Genomic DNA, 17,770 nt, shown 5'->3' on the forward strand with positions numbered 1-17,770 from the left:
CCTCTTGCGTTTTCCATTAGTCACCCTTTCTTTTCCCAACACTACTTTCTCTGTATTCATGTTGTTCACAAACACATATCATGTCAGTTTTAAGCAACTTTTCTTTTATAATAACGTTAAAACTAATCAAGCTTAACTTTGTAACATTCATATAGTAAATGCTGATGGCATGAGTTATACCTTGAAAGTGGATCAAAATCAAATTACTTATTCAAAACACTGGTTTGCCATACAAGATTCACTACTTCCCTTTGTCAAAACTCCACAATGCCTTTCTCGGTCGGTGGAAAATTAAATGCAGCCTCTTTGATATCCACAAGTTCTAATTTAAATAAGGTCATTGCAATTTCCAGGCAATTATGCTGCATGACAAGTTGGCCTGATACTGTTGTGTAAACATAATTTTAAGATTTTTGGATAAGAAATGATTTTGTATCATTCCATGTGTTATACCCTCTACAATAGTAACTATTTGTTCACTACATTGTCATGTATGGTATATTTTCGATGATGAATACCTCGGCACAATAATTCCCACAACACTTGGTAGTCAATGATAAAGAAAGCAGCAAGCCACTACTACAAACTTTGCATAGAGCCATTTGCCTTATGCAAGATCTTAGTAGATAAAATAAATGAGATCTAAATACTTGAATCTAACAAAGTCCTCTACAATGACTGAGCTAGATCTGATATTAACATGATAAACGGAGAAACCATAAACAGGAAAAAGGTTATATGACATTGGTGATATATTTGCCTCAATCATAATACAGTTAGCTTCCCAGCTTTAGTCTAGATATTGATCCTAGCAGAATAGGCAGAATCATGGGGAAAAACAAACCAAGAATGATGAGTAGCTGAACTAAGAATTCATCTAGTGCCAGAAAAATCAATCTACATAACAAAATTCCTCACATCCCCTACTCAATATAAGTGAAATAGTAATTGAAATGAAATGAAAGATGATTCTGCCTCTCCTTTGCTGGATAGAATGTATGGTTCACAGTTCTGCCTCCCTCTGTTCAATGTTCATTATCATTTGCCCCTGAAATTTAAGAGACATAGTAGAAAAAATAAAAATTAAAAATTAAAAAAATCATTCATCTGGAAAAGTAAACCTCGAGAGTTACAAAAGGAGTTTTAATTTTACTTACGTGTTCATCATTAACGTTATGTTGTCTCCTTTAAGAAGGATCCTCCCTAAATAAACAATAATAGGCTTCAGAACTTGCATGAACAGGTGGAAAGAAATTAACCAAATTTAGAAACTTTAGCATACCTAATGTCTTTCTGATATTCTTCTTTACGTTCACTTCTTCAGCATCATCAAGAACCAAATTCATGTATTCATCAAAACCCTGTTTAGAATTATATAAAATTAAAATCACACTATCATTAATTATCTGCTGAGATATTCAATATTTGTCATGAGGATAATATGCTGCCAACAACAACAATAACAATCAAGGCTTTTTCTAGCAACACATGTGATCATGACCCAGAGAGTTCAAAAACAAAATTCTCAAGTGCACAAACTCTAGATTTGATAGTCAACATATCAGTTTTATAATACATTTGAGCAATTAAGATTCTCTTTTTTTTTTCCCTACCAACTCAGAAAAATTCAGGTCTGCTAGCAAGAGAACGGAAATATGGTGGAGAAGAAGACAAAATAAATGAAAAAGTATGAAAGGGTATCAGGTTTCTAGGTCTCAGATTCTCCTCCTAAAGTACAGGGTATTTATAAATGATTATAATGCTTTTGAATGTTGCTGATTTTGTGGCCAAACCGTCATAATAGAAGGTCATATGGAGTAGCTTGGACCGTATTGAAGCTATACCACATTGCACTATTGCTATGCCAACAACATGGCTCTATAGTCTATAGTCCTTTACTCTAGATACTTATCATCTCAGTTGTTTGCACAATGAAGTGATGCTGTTTTACAAGTCGTTGTTTTTCTACATATTTTGAGTTCACCAACTGGATAGTAAAACTAACCAACAGACATCAAATGATTTCACATTTGCAAGCAAACCCAGAAAGTGAAGGCAGGTCACAGTAAAACTTGTTCATCGACCTTAGCTAGTAACATCATTGGATTTGCATAATTTAACGGACATTGGAACACCAACCACTATCAAACTAGCAAAACTCACTTGAAATGATTCAGCATTAACCACAGTGCACATACATTTCAAACCTACAACCTTTTCAAATAAATGAACTTTGAAGTATACGAAAGACAATTTTGTTGAGCAAGAGAAACCACATAAGAAAAAAGTACGAAAGGACTCACGATGATTCGGCCTTCGATCCTCAAATCCTTTTGCTCGAAGAGCCAAATCTGAATGCGAGCTTTCTGCAGAGAAATGATATTAGAGAATTTGGGGAAAAACAGAAGGAGTCATGAACCGAGAAATCATCAATGTAGTAAGTATGCAAGGACTTACACTTTGAAGAAACCTGAAAATCAAGTTCTGGGGAAAGCAGAAAGGAAGAGGGTTAGGTTAAAGAGAAAAACAAAAAGAAAAGGAAAGGTGAGTGAGAAACGCACAATAGGTTGGGTCATAACCCTCTGAACTTTGGTGCTAGCCATGGCGAAAAGGATTCAGGAAGATCGTTGTTGTTTGCAGCTAAAACCCCAAACCCCAAAAGCTCAAAGCTCAAAGCTCAATCAAATCGAGGGATTCCAATTCGCTTTGCTCATTTGCGGTGTTCCATTGGGGTCAGTATATGTCACGTGCAAACCATGTGAATATCAATGTCTGGGTTGTTTGATATATGAAGAGGCCCACTAAATTTTTGGTTCGGGCCTTGAAATGTCATTTTAAATGGGCTGGCTCATTACTTGCCACATAAGTTATTCTCACCACCAGAAAATTTCAACACTCAATAATGCTCATTGTAGTAAGGCTGAGTCTAGTGGACAATATATAAGTCTCATAAATCACATAGAGATGGGTATGGAGTAAATACCCATAATGGTTCTTGAGATTCGGGTCGTTATTCAATGTGGTCTCTGAGATTTTAATTGTACCATTGTAATCCTCCAGATACAGCTCCGGATATCATAATAGTCTCTGGACAGTTTTTCGGTGATGAGTCATTAGGGGTGGCAATACTACCCGAACCTGCTGGTACCCACTTCGCCCCTACCCGTTCGGGGCAGGTAATTACCCGCACCCGCACCGGAGCGGGTTTTAGCGGGGCAGGGTGGAGTCGGGTTTAGGTTAAACCCGCCCAATTTATGTTATGAATGTAAATAATGGTTATATAATTTTTAAAATTTTATTTTATTTTTTGGATTTAATAATTATTGGGGCGAATAGGGACGGGACGGGTACCCGCAGGGGCGGGACGGGTACCCGCAGGGGCGGGTTAGGGTTTAACATTTTACTACCCGCAGGTAGAGGCGGGACGGGTTCGATGCGGGTTTTTGTTGAGCGGGGCGGGGTCGGGTAGAGCAAAAACCCGCCCTTACCCGCCCCGTTGCCACCCCTATGAGTCATCATCAAGATGCTGACGTGGCCTCATTTTGCCACGTTGGATGATGCCAATGGCTAGTTAAGCTGGCACAGTTTCAATTTATACCCAATGTGGTCCCTCCCTTTATATTTAATCTTAAATTACCAAATGTTCAGTAAGTTAATTTCTTCTTCTTCATCGTTGTTTTCTCATTGTTGTTGTTGTTGTTGTTCCTGGAACTAGAAGTGAATATCCATGATGGGTGGTGGAAGCACTAGAGTTTGAAGCTATATTAGTTCACTGTGCAGTGGCCATCGGACGAGAACGCAAAGCAGGAGCAGAAAATTTGGGGTGCCAGAATGGTGCGGTTACGGCTGCCGGCCAGTTCTCAGGTGGTCTGGGACAGATTCAAACCCAAATAAACCATTTTTTGGTTGTCCCAATTATAATGTGAGTTATCAGTATTACTTGTGTTGTTATGATTGCTCCTACCTACATGAATGTTCTTCTCTTGTTCTTCTTTCCTGAAGCTTGAGCATGTTATATGTTTGGTTGATTACAGAAAAGTGGAAAAAGATGGTGCGGACTTTTTGTGTGGACAGATATTGGACATGATGAAGCAGTTGAGAAACCATAATTTTATGGAGATAATCATGAAGTGAAGATGAACTTTAATTGGAGGCTTGGAAGATTAGAAGAAGATGTCTGGAACCAAAAATTGATTAACCAATTTTTGGTATTAGTTGTGTCTGTATTGATTGTGTTAATTGTTATCCTATATTGTAAAGTCTGAGTTAAAAGAGTTGGTAGTGTGTACCCTATATTCATTGAATGAACAATATGTAAAAAAATGATAACATGATTATGGTATTAGAAACTGTTGAATAATGTTTGTTGATGAAATATAAACTTAGATAACTCAATTAATTAAAACTGTAATATACTAAAGAAGGCAGCATAAGTGATTGAAAACCAACCAGCATTGTATTAAGATAATGGTTCAAACTTAAAAGATAAGTGTATTAAGATAATGGTTCAACTTAACACAGTTAGTCACATAACACAAAGGACAGCCAATTAACATGAGCATGTTAAACAAAGTTGCCTTAAAAGGGAGGATTTTACAGCAAAACATAAAGGATTGTTTTTTCCTTGTGTAGTCTTTGTCTAGCAAAAAGTATTAAATTCAACACAGAAAGTCCTATACATATTAAGCTAAAGTATTCAATTCTTCTTTCTTGGAGCCTTAAATCCTGGAGTTGGGATGAACTTCATGTAATTGACAAGTCTTGTTGCAGTTCCTGAACTAACACCCTGCATGGAATTCACTGGGACAGAAGTTGTTAGTGGAGAGGATCTTCTCCTTAGTGATAATTTTGAAGGCCTTTTTATTCCATGATCCTAGATAGAGAAAATTTTCATTACACATAAATGATAATTTACTTGAATCACAAAAATTTAAGAAATGTAATGGGAAGTTACCCTTTGAGAATCTTCTACATCAGAAATAATTAGCTGAGATATATCTATCTCTACAGGTTGTGCATTAGAAGTGGCCGATGCAATCTCAGTAGACTGCATAAGAGGATTGTCTTCTCCATCACGTTGGTCACCATCATCTTGAGGCTGCTGAAGTTGCTGCTCAGATGCAGGTGCACCTCCTTCATTTTTCTTCTTCTTATCAGCCTCAGTAGCAACAGTAGCAACTGCAGCAGCCGTAGCAGTATCACAAGCTCTCTTCTTCTTACAACCTCTCTTTGTATGTCCTTTATCACCACAGAAACTGCAAGTAAAGGGGCCCAACTACCTCTTTAGATGAACATTATCTCCATTGTTACTTTGAGACTTGGGATCAGCTTTAGACTTTTTAGATCATCCACCACTCTTCTCATCAGCATCCATCCATCTTTTCATCTGTAGTTTTTCAGGTTTTCTCTTTATTTTTGGTGCATGTGGCCTATTACATTCTTCTGCATGCTCCCATAATGGTTGTGCAGGAATTGGATTAATATGATGATTATATGTTTTCCTGTATGACTCCATTGTTAGCAAGCGGTGACAAAAGTCTTCTGTAGCTTGTTAACCCGAGACAGTGCAACACATGCATGCACACAAAGAATACCTACATACAAACAACAGCCACAACAACCATGAGTTTTAGTCATATACCATTAATCAGATTATTATTATAGCACAAAAATAATTATTATAGCAATGCAAATAACCTGTAAGCATCCAAAATTGGCAAGTACATAGTCTTTTTCCTAAGTCCGCCACATGATTAGTTGGGTGTCCATGCACCTCAAACTTTTTGTATCCGTTGTCCCCTGTCCAAATAGGCTTCCAATTCTTAGATTCTTTTCTAACCTTTTCCAGTCGACTCTTTATAACTGGTGTGAGCACTCCAGTGTGATTGTTTAGTTTCACCTTGTTCTTGGCTATGGTTTGCATTATGAACATTCAAACCTCCTCCAACAATGTTATAATGGACTTGGCTCTTGCATCCTTGATCTTTGTATTGAACACCTTGCATGCATTGTTACAAATGCTATCCAACTTCGGCTTATGGCTGAATGCGCTTCTAGTCCATACATCTCTTTGTCATTTGTCTAAATATGCCCATGCATCTTCATTCAAACTTTTTATCTTGTCCATTCCATCCCTGAACTCTTGATGAGTCGATGCCCTTGCACATTCCCACAAAAGCCCCCTTAATTTTAAATCTTTCCAACTCTTGTTAAAATTTTTCACAAATGCCAGACGCAAAAACGATGGTGCACGTTGGGCATCACCTCTTGCACTGCTGATATTAGTCCCTGCCAGTCATTGTCATTTAATAACATATGGTGTATTAGTCCCACCCAATCATTGTCGATCACCATAACAGTCCCTAACATAAACTCACCCTCCCCATAAATAGTCCTTCACATTTAACGTATATACACATAATAGTCACTGGCGTTTAAGTCGATAGCCCATAAAACTATGTACAATGATAAAATAACACAGATAGTAACTATGACATGTTAACAGTAACAATAGGCACATTAACCATGCCAATCAACATTTCAGTCAAATAACTTGCAAACTAATGAAATCTCTATGCACTAATATAGCAAACATACTATCAAGTTATAACTTCAACAATTCAGTCAAATAATTTGCAAACTAAATGAAACCTTTCTGCACTAATGTAGCATACATTCTAACAAAAGATAAAATCAACATTTCAGCCAAATAAATTGTATTGATTCATTCAAAACATAATTGTCATAACAACAATAATAGTTAACTAATAATAGGATTAATATTTGTTGAATATGCATGGTTACCTTTTGCATATCGGATATAAAGCACCAACCATTTTCTTTGTAATGCCCCAAGTCTAGATGCAGTAATTCAAGAAACCACTTCCAGTTCTCCCTATTCTCTATCTCCACAATTGCTCACGCTATGACGTAGATATGATGGTTCGCATCCTATCCAACTGCTGACAGAATTTGTCCACCAAATTGAGTATTCAGGAATGCTCCATCTAATCCAATCAAAGGACGGCAGCTAGCTTTGAACCCATTTTTACAACCACTTAAGCACACATACATTCTCTAAAAAATAACTTCTCCATTTGGTTGAGGTTTGGTACATATTTGCACTGTTGAACCGGAATTGATTTTCAGCAAAGTCAAGCCATAATCCCTCACCATCTTATATTTTTTCTTTTCATCACCATACACTATACTTCTAGCATCCATCAAAGCCATCGAGATTGAATTTTTGTTTAGTGTCAAATCAAAACGTGTTCTGAAATAGGTTGTAGCTTCGCAGTATCTGAAGTTGGGATATTTTCTGACCTTCTTCACAAGCTTGCTGCAGACCCAATTCCTATTAGCAGCCCTATTTCTGTCTTCCCTGGGACATGTGTGGTCGTCATTAAAGGTTTTGATCTACCAACAAGTGTTCTCATGGTCACTTGATGCATAAACCACCTAAGGGCACACCATAACCTTACAAACTGCCCTGCACCTTATGTTATCGTTCTTCGCCAGGCGTATGCACCTATCCTCTTGAACTGTATACTCCCTAACAGCTTTTCTAAAGTCCCACTTTGTTCCAAATTTCATACCTACCTCAAGATGCAATTCACCAAATCTTGCACCCTCCCTAAACACTGGACATGCGTTATCAGAATCTTGTCTTCTTCTAGTTCATCTTCCAAATTTGGAGGAGTCTTCATCTCCTCTGAGTCACTGAGTGCCATGAATTGGCACCATCCGAGTCAGCTCCAAGATCTAGACCATATTCTACACCTTCAGCAAAACTACCAATAAAATCAAGATCCACTTCTTCATCACTAACTTCTTGCACAAATGCATCATCTTCGACCAGAATCTTCTCCTTTTCTTTAGCTAGAGGACCAACATTTCTCAATATCTTCTCATTCTGGTTCTTGTTCACCCTACTCCTACTCCCACTGTTGACATTTTTCACCCCAGTATCTGAATTAGAAGAGCTGTCTTCATCAAGATTTGGATTAAAAAGGCTATCTTCTGCGCTCTCATAAGAGTCAGAAGACACATCGAAAGGAATATCATTATTAAAAACTTTGCTTTGGAATCCTCTGGCAGTAGACCTTGTACAAGGTCTCCTAGATATACTATTTTTGTTGGGCTGCTTGGACTTGTTGGTTTTATCTGTTTTGGTGTTTTGGGTGGTCTTGATGGGCTTTGTGGGCTGGATGCTACCAGTGAGCTTAATGGGTTTTTTGGTCTGATTTTGATTTTTTGAAACTGTTGATGGTGGTTGTGTACCTTTGGTGTTTGAGGCAACTTTGGTGTTTGGGGGTAATGGTTGTGTTAATCTTGGAGAATTCTTTTTCTGTTGTGTATTTTCCTCCAAAATCTTTGGCAGTGATGCTCCATGCTCGAAATATGCATCAATAACTCCGTTATTGATCTTAGCACACTTCACCATCTCTCTTATCTCCTTGTCATTATTTAAGCTTCTTAGTCCGTTCTCCAAACCTTTACCAGGAACTTGCCACCAGCATTGCTTTATCTCATCATAACCAAGCTTTTTATGGTAGTTCCTCAGATAGAAGACATCTAATGTATCCACATCTAGGTCACCTAAACAAGCCTTATTATTCGGATAATATACCATTGAACCTTCTTAATCTTCTTTGAAATCACCTCCGTGATGAAACATAATATCCAACATCTCTTCCATCTGAAAAAAAAATTCAAAACCTATTACTTGACAATCACTATAAACATAAATAGATTTTTCTGTCCTATTTACACTTACTATTCAATAAAAAAATAAAAAGAATGATACATGTATGTATACAAACATATTTTAGTGTCTTATTTACATAATTATTTGCAGGATATAGTCACTTTATTTAGTACAAGACAAATACAATATTGACTCCTAGACACGAAATTTTTAATTGAACATGTATGTTTCAAGTTCCATAACATCACATCTTCTACAAACTTAATAAAGAGTATTATTTTCAAACAGAGCATGACCATAATCAACAGACATCAACAGATAAGAGTTTTATCAAACAGAATACTCATGGTCATGAAATAGAGCATTATTTTCAAACAGAACATGACCATAATCAAACAGAGCATCTCATGAAACTCCAACCTAATCAAACTATAGAACCATAGTAACAGAAAAAAAACCATAATTCCAACCACATTCACAACACAAGCATATACAAAAACCATCATGCATTACAAAAAAAGAATAAAAAAAATTACCTTCGCAAATGGCAGAACTTCTTGTTTCTGACGCAAGAGGAAACGAACGATGAAGTGAAACTTGATTTTGATGTCTTCTGAGTGCAAGAATTTCAACCTCACCAATGGAACCCTAAGGAAGCAACAGAACATTATTTTCAAACAGAGCATGACCATAATAAAAAAAGCATCTTATGAAACCCCAACCTAATCAAACCCTAGAACCATAGTAACAGGAAAAAAAATGATAATTCCAACCACACTCACAACACAAGCATATACAAAAACCATCATGCATTGCAAAAAAAAAAGAATAAAAAAATTTACCTTTAAAATGGCAGAACCTCTTGTTTTTGACGCACGAGGAAACGAACGATGAAGTGAAACTTGATTTTGATGTTTTCTGAGTGCAAGAATTTCAACCTCACCAATGGAACTCTAACGTAGTGACATTCATGAATAGAGGAGGAAGAATAAGAAGAAAAGAAGAAGACAGAAGGTGGAAGTGGAGAAGACAAGCGAAGGGAGGGTGTGTTTCTGATCAAGTCCGTTTCATATTTTATTTTGGGTCAAACGACGACGTTTTTACCAAATTGGGGAGTCAACCCAAAACGCCAACGTTTTGGCTCTCTAACGTGGCAACTTCGTGACACATTAGATCGTCAGTCATGACTTAACACCGAAAAACTGTCCAGGGACTATTATGGTGCCCGAAGCCATATCTGAAAGATTACAATGGTACAATTGGGATCTCAAAGACTACATTGGGTAACGACCCAAATCTCATGGACTATTATGAAAATTTACTCGATGGATATGTGTAAGTCAAATTGTCAATCGTATGTCCAAAAAAAAATGTAATGCTCATTCAAAAATATTAAACCTTTGTCCTTAACTTTATAATATGCTGTTGTTGATCACCTTGTTCACTGAATTTATACGGCTAATTTTTTATATTGATTAAATATATATGTAATATATTGTTATTGGAAGATTAGGTGTATTTTTTTATATGATGTTTTATTCAAGTCGGACGTACAATCCGATTTGTTTGAAGAAAAAAATAAACTACAAATTGGAGGGTCCGATTTATTTGAAGAAAAAAATAAACTACAAATCGAAAGATCTGATTTGTATTTTTTATTTTTTTATTTTTTAAAATAAAAATCAGACCGTTCAATTTGTGATTATTTATTTAAAAAAATAATACAAATAAATTGGTACTTTCGATTTGTATATTCATATCATTGTGAAATACACCTTCCTTCACAGTTTCTTATTATACACTTCTTTCTCTTACACATAAAAAATAATAAGCAAATTTATACATATAATTAATTTTCGTCAACTAGTCATTTTCACGCTTGTGTTAGGAAATTATTTAATTTCCTAACTTATTTGTAGGCAATACATATATCAATTATAATCACAAATGATGCTATTTCAAATTAAATGACTTATATAATGATGATCTCATTTATTGTTATAAATGCTAATTGAATAAGTCATTGTTACTTTTGATTTGGAATTAAATGAGAATAAAACCGGATATTATCTTTTGTTCCTTAGATAATTATCTTTTTGGATTTTAGATATATTATCTTTTGGGCTTTAGATACTATTTTATTTGGGTTTAAGGGTTTAATGGGTGCCATGCTCAAATATAAATAGACCTTCAGGGTTTCGGTCCCCAATATACCAAAGCCACCTTTGTTGCTCTTTCCCCATCAAAAGAGTTACAGTTCAGCCGCCTAGAAATACAGAAGGCTTTGGTTGAGGAAGATGAAAGAATTGCAAGATCCAAACTCTTCCCGTATGATTCATATTTATGAATTCAGGTAGGCTTCCGCATTATGTTATTTTGGTGATTCAGTATGGATGATCTGGAATATGAAAATTAATTTATTCTAACAGCTTGATCTGTAGATATATTTTTTAAAATCTTTTGATGATGTAATCAGTGCAATAACTGTTTATCAAAGTAAGTATAGTCTAGAGTGTAAATAATAATAATAATAATAATAATAATAATAATAATAATATTATGTGCATTTCAGTGACGAAGTGAACTTTGCCACCCAACCTCCCGGCCAGCTCCCATCGCTATATATTTAATACGTGTAAATTTCCACATATTTTTGTGTAACATAGTTATAGTATTGACGTCAGAAATGAAAAGTGAACCCAGTATATCGAATATAAAAATAAAAAGACATAGCAAAGTAAATAATTATATATTCAGTTTCTATATGTAATGTTGAGTGCAATAACATATATGTTTCATCAAACATTCTTAATAAATTAAATGCTATAAGCATATTGCACGAGGAAAAAAATGATACAAATATATTATATGGGGCCGGGGTAACATACTGAGATGAAGCAGAGATGCTCTCATTTTTTTATTTGTCTAAAAAAATTGAAAAAAAAATAAAAAGAAGAAAAAGAGAGAAGAAGTTAAAAAAGAAGAGAAAAGGATTGACTTAGTATATATGATGCAAACTATTATTATTGTATAAGTCTAACTTTCAGCCTTGACTAACAAGAATCAAATTTAGTACCACAGTCAAATATTTCACCTTTTCATTTACATGTTGCCACTTGCCATGTATATGAAAGAAAAACAAGATATTTTCTATTTTAGAAGAAGATATCTCGTTCTCATACTATTATCATATTCACATTCAAATTTTATTTAATAACTTCTCTTCCTTAATTTCTCTCCCTCTATATATNATATTTTTGATCTACGAATCACATTAGAAAATAGATCTTTTAATTTTTTAAAAATAAATTATGTTATTGAGTATAATTTTGTGTCACGTATTTTTTAAACGAAACTAAAAAAATGTAAAAAATGTTATACATATGATAATAAATAATATCAATTAAGGGGAAAAAATCTGAGAGAATCGATTCTCGCGACTCATTCTCAGTTATCATACATGGACCAAGTCTAATGGCTAAAGATCTAGACACAAACTTAAATCAGTGGATAATAAACATACTTTCTATGAAAGTTCTGGAGCGACGTACGTAGTTGATTTTGCTCCCATTTTTATTTACTTTTATTTTTTATACTATTCAAGCTAATGATCAGTGCAATCTTAGCTTCTTATATATATATATGACTATTCAATGATTCTGCGAAAAGAGCTCATTTATTTGAAATAAAGATTTTGGACAATAGTATCTCACGCAAAAGAATTTTGACTAAATTCATCTTCTGAGTGTGACATATAAAACTATTTTCGTTGACCTTGTGAAATATAAAACTAAAAGTTACATATGCAGATATACACATGTCAGGAGAGGAAACCATTTAATTCCTAATGATTTTCTGGACAAAATCCATCAACTCAATCTATATATAATTAACAAAGACGAGAAGCTGCATGACAAGATTTAAGATCTGATCTTGTAAGATCGATGGCTAATAACAAGAGCTTGTCATACCTTGTGGCATGGTGGCTTGTCATAATGTTTTTGGTTGCGCCAAGTATATCATCCATGGAAGAAACAGTGAAACTGCGAGTAGGGGTGCCCAAGAAAGAAGGCTTCCCGGAATTTGTGAACGTAATATGGGACGAAGATGAACACAAGTACAATGTCAGTGGATATTGCATGGATGTTTTCAATGCCGTATTAACCTTCTTACCTTTCAAAGTTTCACTACAAATTGAAGCTTACGACGTTAATGAATCAGGACAGAGCAGCACTGGAACATACGATGCACTTGTACAACAAATCCCCCAAAAGGTAGCTTCATCATTATTATATTAATGAAAATTCAGTTGCAGTTAATTTTTACGTAAAGTTGATAGCTGAAAATTCTTAGATCTTAACTATTAACTTCACATGAAATTAACTGCAGATGGGTTTCAACTTTCAACCTTATTAGTGACTAATAATACGATGCAATTGGACTAATTGAATATGTTGCAGTATGATGTTGTGGTAGGGGATATCACAATACTAGCGAATCGTTCGAAGTTTGTTGATTTCACGTTGCCATATACAGAATCAGGAGTTCAAATGGTTGTAGCAGCTCGGCAGGGAAGGGAGCAAAGCATGTGGACTTTTGTGAAACCCTTCAGCTGGGATCTTTGGTTAAGCATAGTTGTCATCTCTATGTTCATAGGTTCTGTCATACTCATCATGGAAAGGAACAAGCAGGTAGCCAATTCGCAACAACTAAGCCCAATCTACTTCTTATGGTTTCCAATTTCTCAAGCCGTTCTTCCTGAAAGTAAGTAATGTTAGTGTTACCTTCTTCTTCTATCAGTTTAAGTTAAAATATATATAATTTGTTATTGGTATGTTAGGAGAGGGAGTAGTGAAGAAGTGCTCGAGGTTTGTGTTGATGGTGTGGCTTCTGTTGGCGTTTGTGCTGATGCAAAGCTACACGGCGAGCTTGACGACCATGATGACGGTGGAGCAGCTTCAACCGAGTTTTCTGAACGTGGATGATCTACGCACAGGGGATTACTATGTTGGATACCAAACTGGATCATTCGTTTATGATCTCTTGCTACACAAGTGGAAATTCAACCCTTCCAAGCTCAGGGCTTATGGCAGCGTTTCTCAATATCACCAAGCTTTGAAGATTGGAAGCCGTGGCGGTGGCGTTTCCGCTATAGTCGATGAACTTCCCTACCTTAAACTCTTCCTTCAAAAATATGGATCTAATTACATGATCGCTGGTCCAACCTATCGAACTGCTGGCTTTGGTTTTGTAAGTTTCTCCATCACCTTTCATTTCATTTCTGTATTTACTTTTCTTTTAGAAAAAGTCTAGAAGCTTGAACTTTTATTAAAATTTCGCCACACTTAATCATCAAAAGAAAAGTAAGTAATTTTATATTATTAGATATAATTTTATACCATTAAAAAATTACAAAATTACAAAATCTACTACACTTAACACTTCTCTTTATTTTATTCAAAGAAACTCTAACCGATTTAAGTTGATTGGAATACAGTATTGCATTGAGTAACGATAAATTCTTAAACGAAGGTTTCCTGAAAAATCAAAAAATAAAATTCAAGAAACTCTAATGTTATGTGTAATACTTATACTAATACTAATTTGTGGCTTCTCGTGATCAGGCATTTGCAAGAAACTCTAATCTTACAGCTGCGTTTTCAAGAGGGATTCTGGAAGTGACTGAGAGTGACGAAATGGATAAGATCGAGGCAAAATATTTTGGCAAGATTATGAATAATGGATGGCAAGACCAAGCTGATGCTTCAACAACAACGTCCTCGTCGTCTTCTCCGAGCAGTCTCACGTTTTATAGCTTTTCAGGGCTGTTCCTCGTAACAGGAAGTGCAACTTTGTTGGCATTATTTGTCTCCGAGACAGTGATTTGGCGAACACCAATTTCCATGGCCAAAGCATATAGTCGCAAATATTTGTTCCGCACTACTAGTTCTACTTCTACGCAAACTCATCCAACAACCGATGATGATTCTTCATCACATACAACGGAATCCGTTTAACATTGCTGCATGCCTTCCATCACTCCTTAGTTAATTGCAAAATTAAGTCTAGTTAGATGACCAACCATTTTTGTAAAATATAATCTTTTATTTATTTACATTTTGTTTTCAATGTGTATTGTGTACAAGTACTATATTTGAGTGATGTAGGTGTAAATTTTACTGATGTATATTATATGTAAAAACTGATAAAATATCCAAAGTTTGATATGTTAATTAACTATTGGCAAAACATTGTTGACTTTCTAAAATTTTTGTATACTTATTAACAATAGTATTTAAACTCTGGTGACTATTTATATAAAAATTTATATACTAGTTTTTTAAATGTTGTTTACAGATATATTCAAAAAGTAATGTATATTAATACAAATACTAATTTATTTTCGTAATTTACAGGGTAATTAAAAAACTCAAAATTAAGAATTAATTATAAAATTGATTATCAAAATAGCTTATCTGAATAGAATTCACTTTTTTTTTTTACTTTTCTTTTATGCTTGACATTATGTAAAGAGCAAAAGTAAAAAAAACTTAAAAATAATACATAATTTGATTCATTTAGTAAATCAATATTCATTTCTATTTGGTCCAACACTATGGTTCAGGTTCAAGTAAGTCAAAAATGTTTAATTCAAAGGTTGGCCTTACCACCTAACTGACCTCCCATGAAAGAGGTCGAGCTCGAGATGAGTTGACAAATAGCACTTATTCAAATAAGTAATTGTCCCCTAAAATCTCTCATCCATTTCCAGAAGTAATATCTCAACAACCCTAAGATAAATGAGCAGTTATCCACCTTCAGAAGTGGAACTACTCCAACGGTGATTATTTGATCGCCACTATAAATACACTGATACACTCAAGTAAAACTAAGTTCCAATATACTTTAAACATGCTTACCCCCTTACTGATTTAGGCATCGGAGTGTCTTTACAGGTACCACCCCCATTCTTCAAAACATTCAACTCGGACGGCGGCTACCGATCGTGCACAAGTCAGAGACCACCTTCCATTGACACTTAGGCCAATTCTACAAGCCCAATCCACCTATTTCAGGTCATACACGTAACATTGGCGCCGTTATCGGGGACCTGGGATATCAACACATGATGGTGGACGACCTGAACGAGGACGGAAACACTGCGTCCAAATCTGAGCAAGAAAACCAAGACATAGGTAACAATAACAGAGCTATAATCACTCTGCAAGGAGTGGCTATCCAGCACAGAGAAGGCCCCTCAATGGGTGAAAGATCCAAAGGAAATCCCCTCTGAAGTGCACGAACCAGAAAATGGGGGACAACCTCACGCCGCCGACCTCATGGGGCTGCTTCACGGCCACCAAGGACAGCTAGAGCAGCTGGAATAAGAACTAGAACGACAGCGAGAAGCAGAGAGAAACCTCAGGAGAGAGGTTGAGCGACGAAAAGAGCTTGAAGAAAAGCTCTTGAGATTATAATCCAATCTCTGAGGTAAGAGCTCTTGCAGTGATCGAGAATATTCCTCTTTGAGGGGAGAAGATCCATTCAGTGAAGATATCATGAGGGCGAACGTTCCAAGGAACTTTAAAAGCCCTGACATGGATCTGTATGATGGGACCACCGACCCAAAGCATCACCTAAGCAACTTTAAAAGTCGAATATACTTAGCCACGCCTCTGATGCTACTCGCTGCAAAGCCTTTCCGACAACTCTGACAAAGGCGGTAATGAAGTGGTTCAATTACCTCCCCAAGGTCGGTCACCAGTTTCAACGACCTATCGCATAAGTTTCTTATGCGATTTTCAATCCAAAAGGACAAAGTCAAGCATGCGCCTAGTCTCCTGGGGGTAAAACAGGAGGTCAGAGAACCCCTGAGAGACTACATGGAAAGTTTCAATAAGGCGTGCCTAGAAATTCAAGACCTACCTAAAGAAGCAATGATCATGGGCCTAGTAAATGGGCTCAATGAAGGCCCTTTCTCCCAGTCCATCTCCAAAAGGCATCCGACTTCTTTAAGTGATGTACAAGAAAGAACTAAAAGTACATCAACATGGAGAAAAACGCCAGGCTACGAGAACCAAGCTGGCGACCTGGGCACTCTCACTCATCAAAGAAGAAAGAGAGAGAGCCCAAGAAAAAAGAAGAAGTCGGGCCTGAAAGGCCCAGGAGATACCACTCTTATACTCATCTGCGAGTTTTCCTAGTTGACATATATAGGAAAATTTGTCATACTGAAAAGCTACCTCCTCCTCGACCCATCAAGAACAAAAAAGGGTAAAGTCGTAGCGAATACTGCAAATATCACAAGTTATATGGACACTCAACAAATGATTGTTACGACTTAAAAAATGTGATAGAAAAGCTGGTCAGAGAAGGTCGGCTTGATAGATATCTCATGGAAAGGTCAGACAATCATGGAAAAAGAAAGTGAGATGAAGAAGATAGGAGAGATCCACCATGAACCCCAGAGCGACACATACATATGATCTCAGGAGGGTTTGCTGGAGGAGGTCTCACAAAGTCATCTCGTAAGAGACACCTGAAAGAAGTCTACCAGGTCGGGGGCGAACTGCCCGACCTTCCAACAATCTGTTTCACCAAAGAAGATGGGCAGGAAATTGCCCCTGGACATGACGATCCGGTAGTGATCACCACGATTCTTGCCAATGCTCATCTGCACAGAACCCGGGTGGATCAGGGAAGCTCGGTTGACATCCAGTTCAAACCAGCATTTGACAAGTTGGGATTGGACAAAAAGGAGTTAAGGGCATACCCTGATACCCTTTATGGTTTGGGGGACACACCCATAAAACTACTAGGATTCAGGTCCAGTTTGGGTAAACAAGTTAATTAAGCTCCTTTTGAAAAAAATAGCTTAAACAATAAATAACAATATTAAAAATAGCTTATAAATAAGTTATTTTGTGTTTGAATTTTAGTTCTAAAAATACTTATTTTATAAAAATGTGGTAAAAAGTAGTAGTATTATAAAAGAAGTCATTTTTTTAACTACTCTATAAGCTCCTAAATACCTTCTTAGAAAGCCGCAATTTGGTTTTGAAA

At 36.1% G+C, this 17,770-nt stretch overlaps 2 protein-coding genes across 2 annotated transcripts; one reads left to right on the forward strand and one right to left on the reverse strand.

The window, feature by feature from the left end:
* Window positions 1-719: 719 nt before the first annotated feature.
* Window positions 720-2,725, reverse strand: LOC107459796 (uncharacterized). The gene is made up of 6 exons (XM_016078063.3): window positions 2,562-2,725; window positions 2,458-2,484; window positions 2,304-2,366; window positions 1,283-1,361; window positions 1,158-1,203; window positions 720-1,048 (listed from the first exon to the last, which is right to left on the reverse strand). Exons 1-6 carry the CDS (start codon window positions 2,601-2,603, stop codon window positions 1,039-1,041), a joined length of 267 nt encoding a protein of 88 aa, XP_015933549.1. The 5' UTR covers window positions 2,604-2,725; the 3' UTR covers window positions 720-1,038.
* A 9,903-nt stretch (window positions 2,726-12,628) lies between these two features.
* On the forward strand, window positions 12,629-14,836 carry LOC107461174 (glutamate receptor 2.8). The gene is made up of 4 exons (XM_016079645.3): window positions 12,629-12,981; window positions 13,168-13,471; window positions 13,548-13,957; window positions 14,332-14,836. Exons 1-4 carry the CDS (start codon window positions 12,652-12,654, stop codon window positions 14,722-14,724), a joined length of 1,437 nt encoding a protein of 478 aa, XP_015935131.1. The 5' UTR covers window positions 12,629-12,651; the 3' UTR covers window positions 14,725-14,836.
* The last annotated feature ends 2,934 nt before the right edge of the window (window positions 14,837-17,770 follow it).

Source organism: Arachis duranensis, chromosome 1 (assembly GCF_000817695.3).
Source record: "Arachis duranensis cultivar V14167 chromosome 1, aradu.V14167.gnm2.J7QH, whole genome shotgun sequence".
NCBI classification, from domain to species: Eukaryota; Viridiplantae; Streptophyta; class Magnoliopsida; order Fabales; family Fabaceae; genus Arachis; species Arachis duranensis.

Coding starts and splice junctions, on each gene's coding strand:
- LOC107459796 (XM_016078063.3), bottom strand. CDS start 2,603: ATGGCTAGCACCAAAGTTCAGAGGGTTATGACCCAACCTATT. Junction 2,485..2,561: donor GGGTTATGACCCAACCTATT/GTGCGTTTCTCA, acceptor TGCTTTCCCCAG/AACTTGATTTTCAGGTTTCT. Junction 2,367..2,457: donor TTTTCAGGTTTCTTCAAAGT/GTAAGTCCTTGC, acceptor ATTTCTCTGCAG/AAAGCTCGCATTCAGATTTG.
- LOC107461174 (XM_016079645.3), top strand. CDS start 12,652: ATGGCTAATAACAAGAGCTTGTCATACCTTGTGGCATGGTGGCTTGTC. Junction 13,472..13,547: donor TCAAGCCGTTCTTCCTGAAA/GTAAGTAATGTT, acceptor TTGGTATGTTAG/GAGAGGGAGTAGTGAAGAAG. Junction 13,958..14,331: donor GAACTGCTGGCTTTGGTTTT/GTAAGTTTCTCC, acceptor TCTCGTGATCAG/GCATTTGCAAGAAACTCTAA.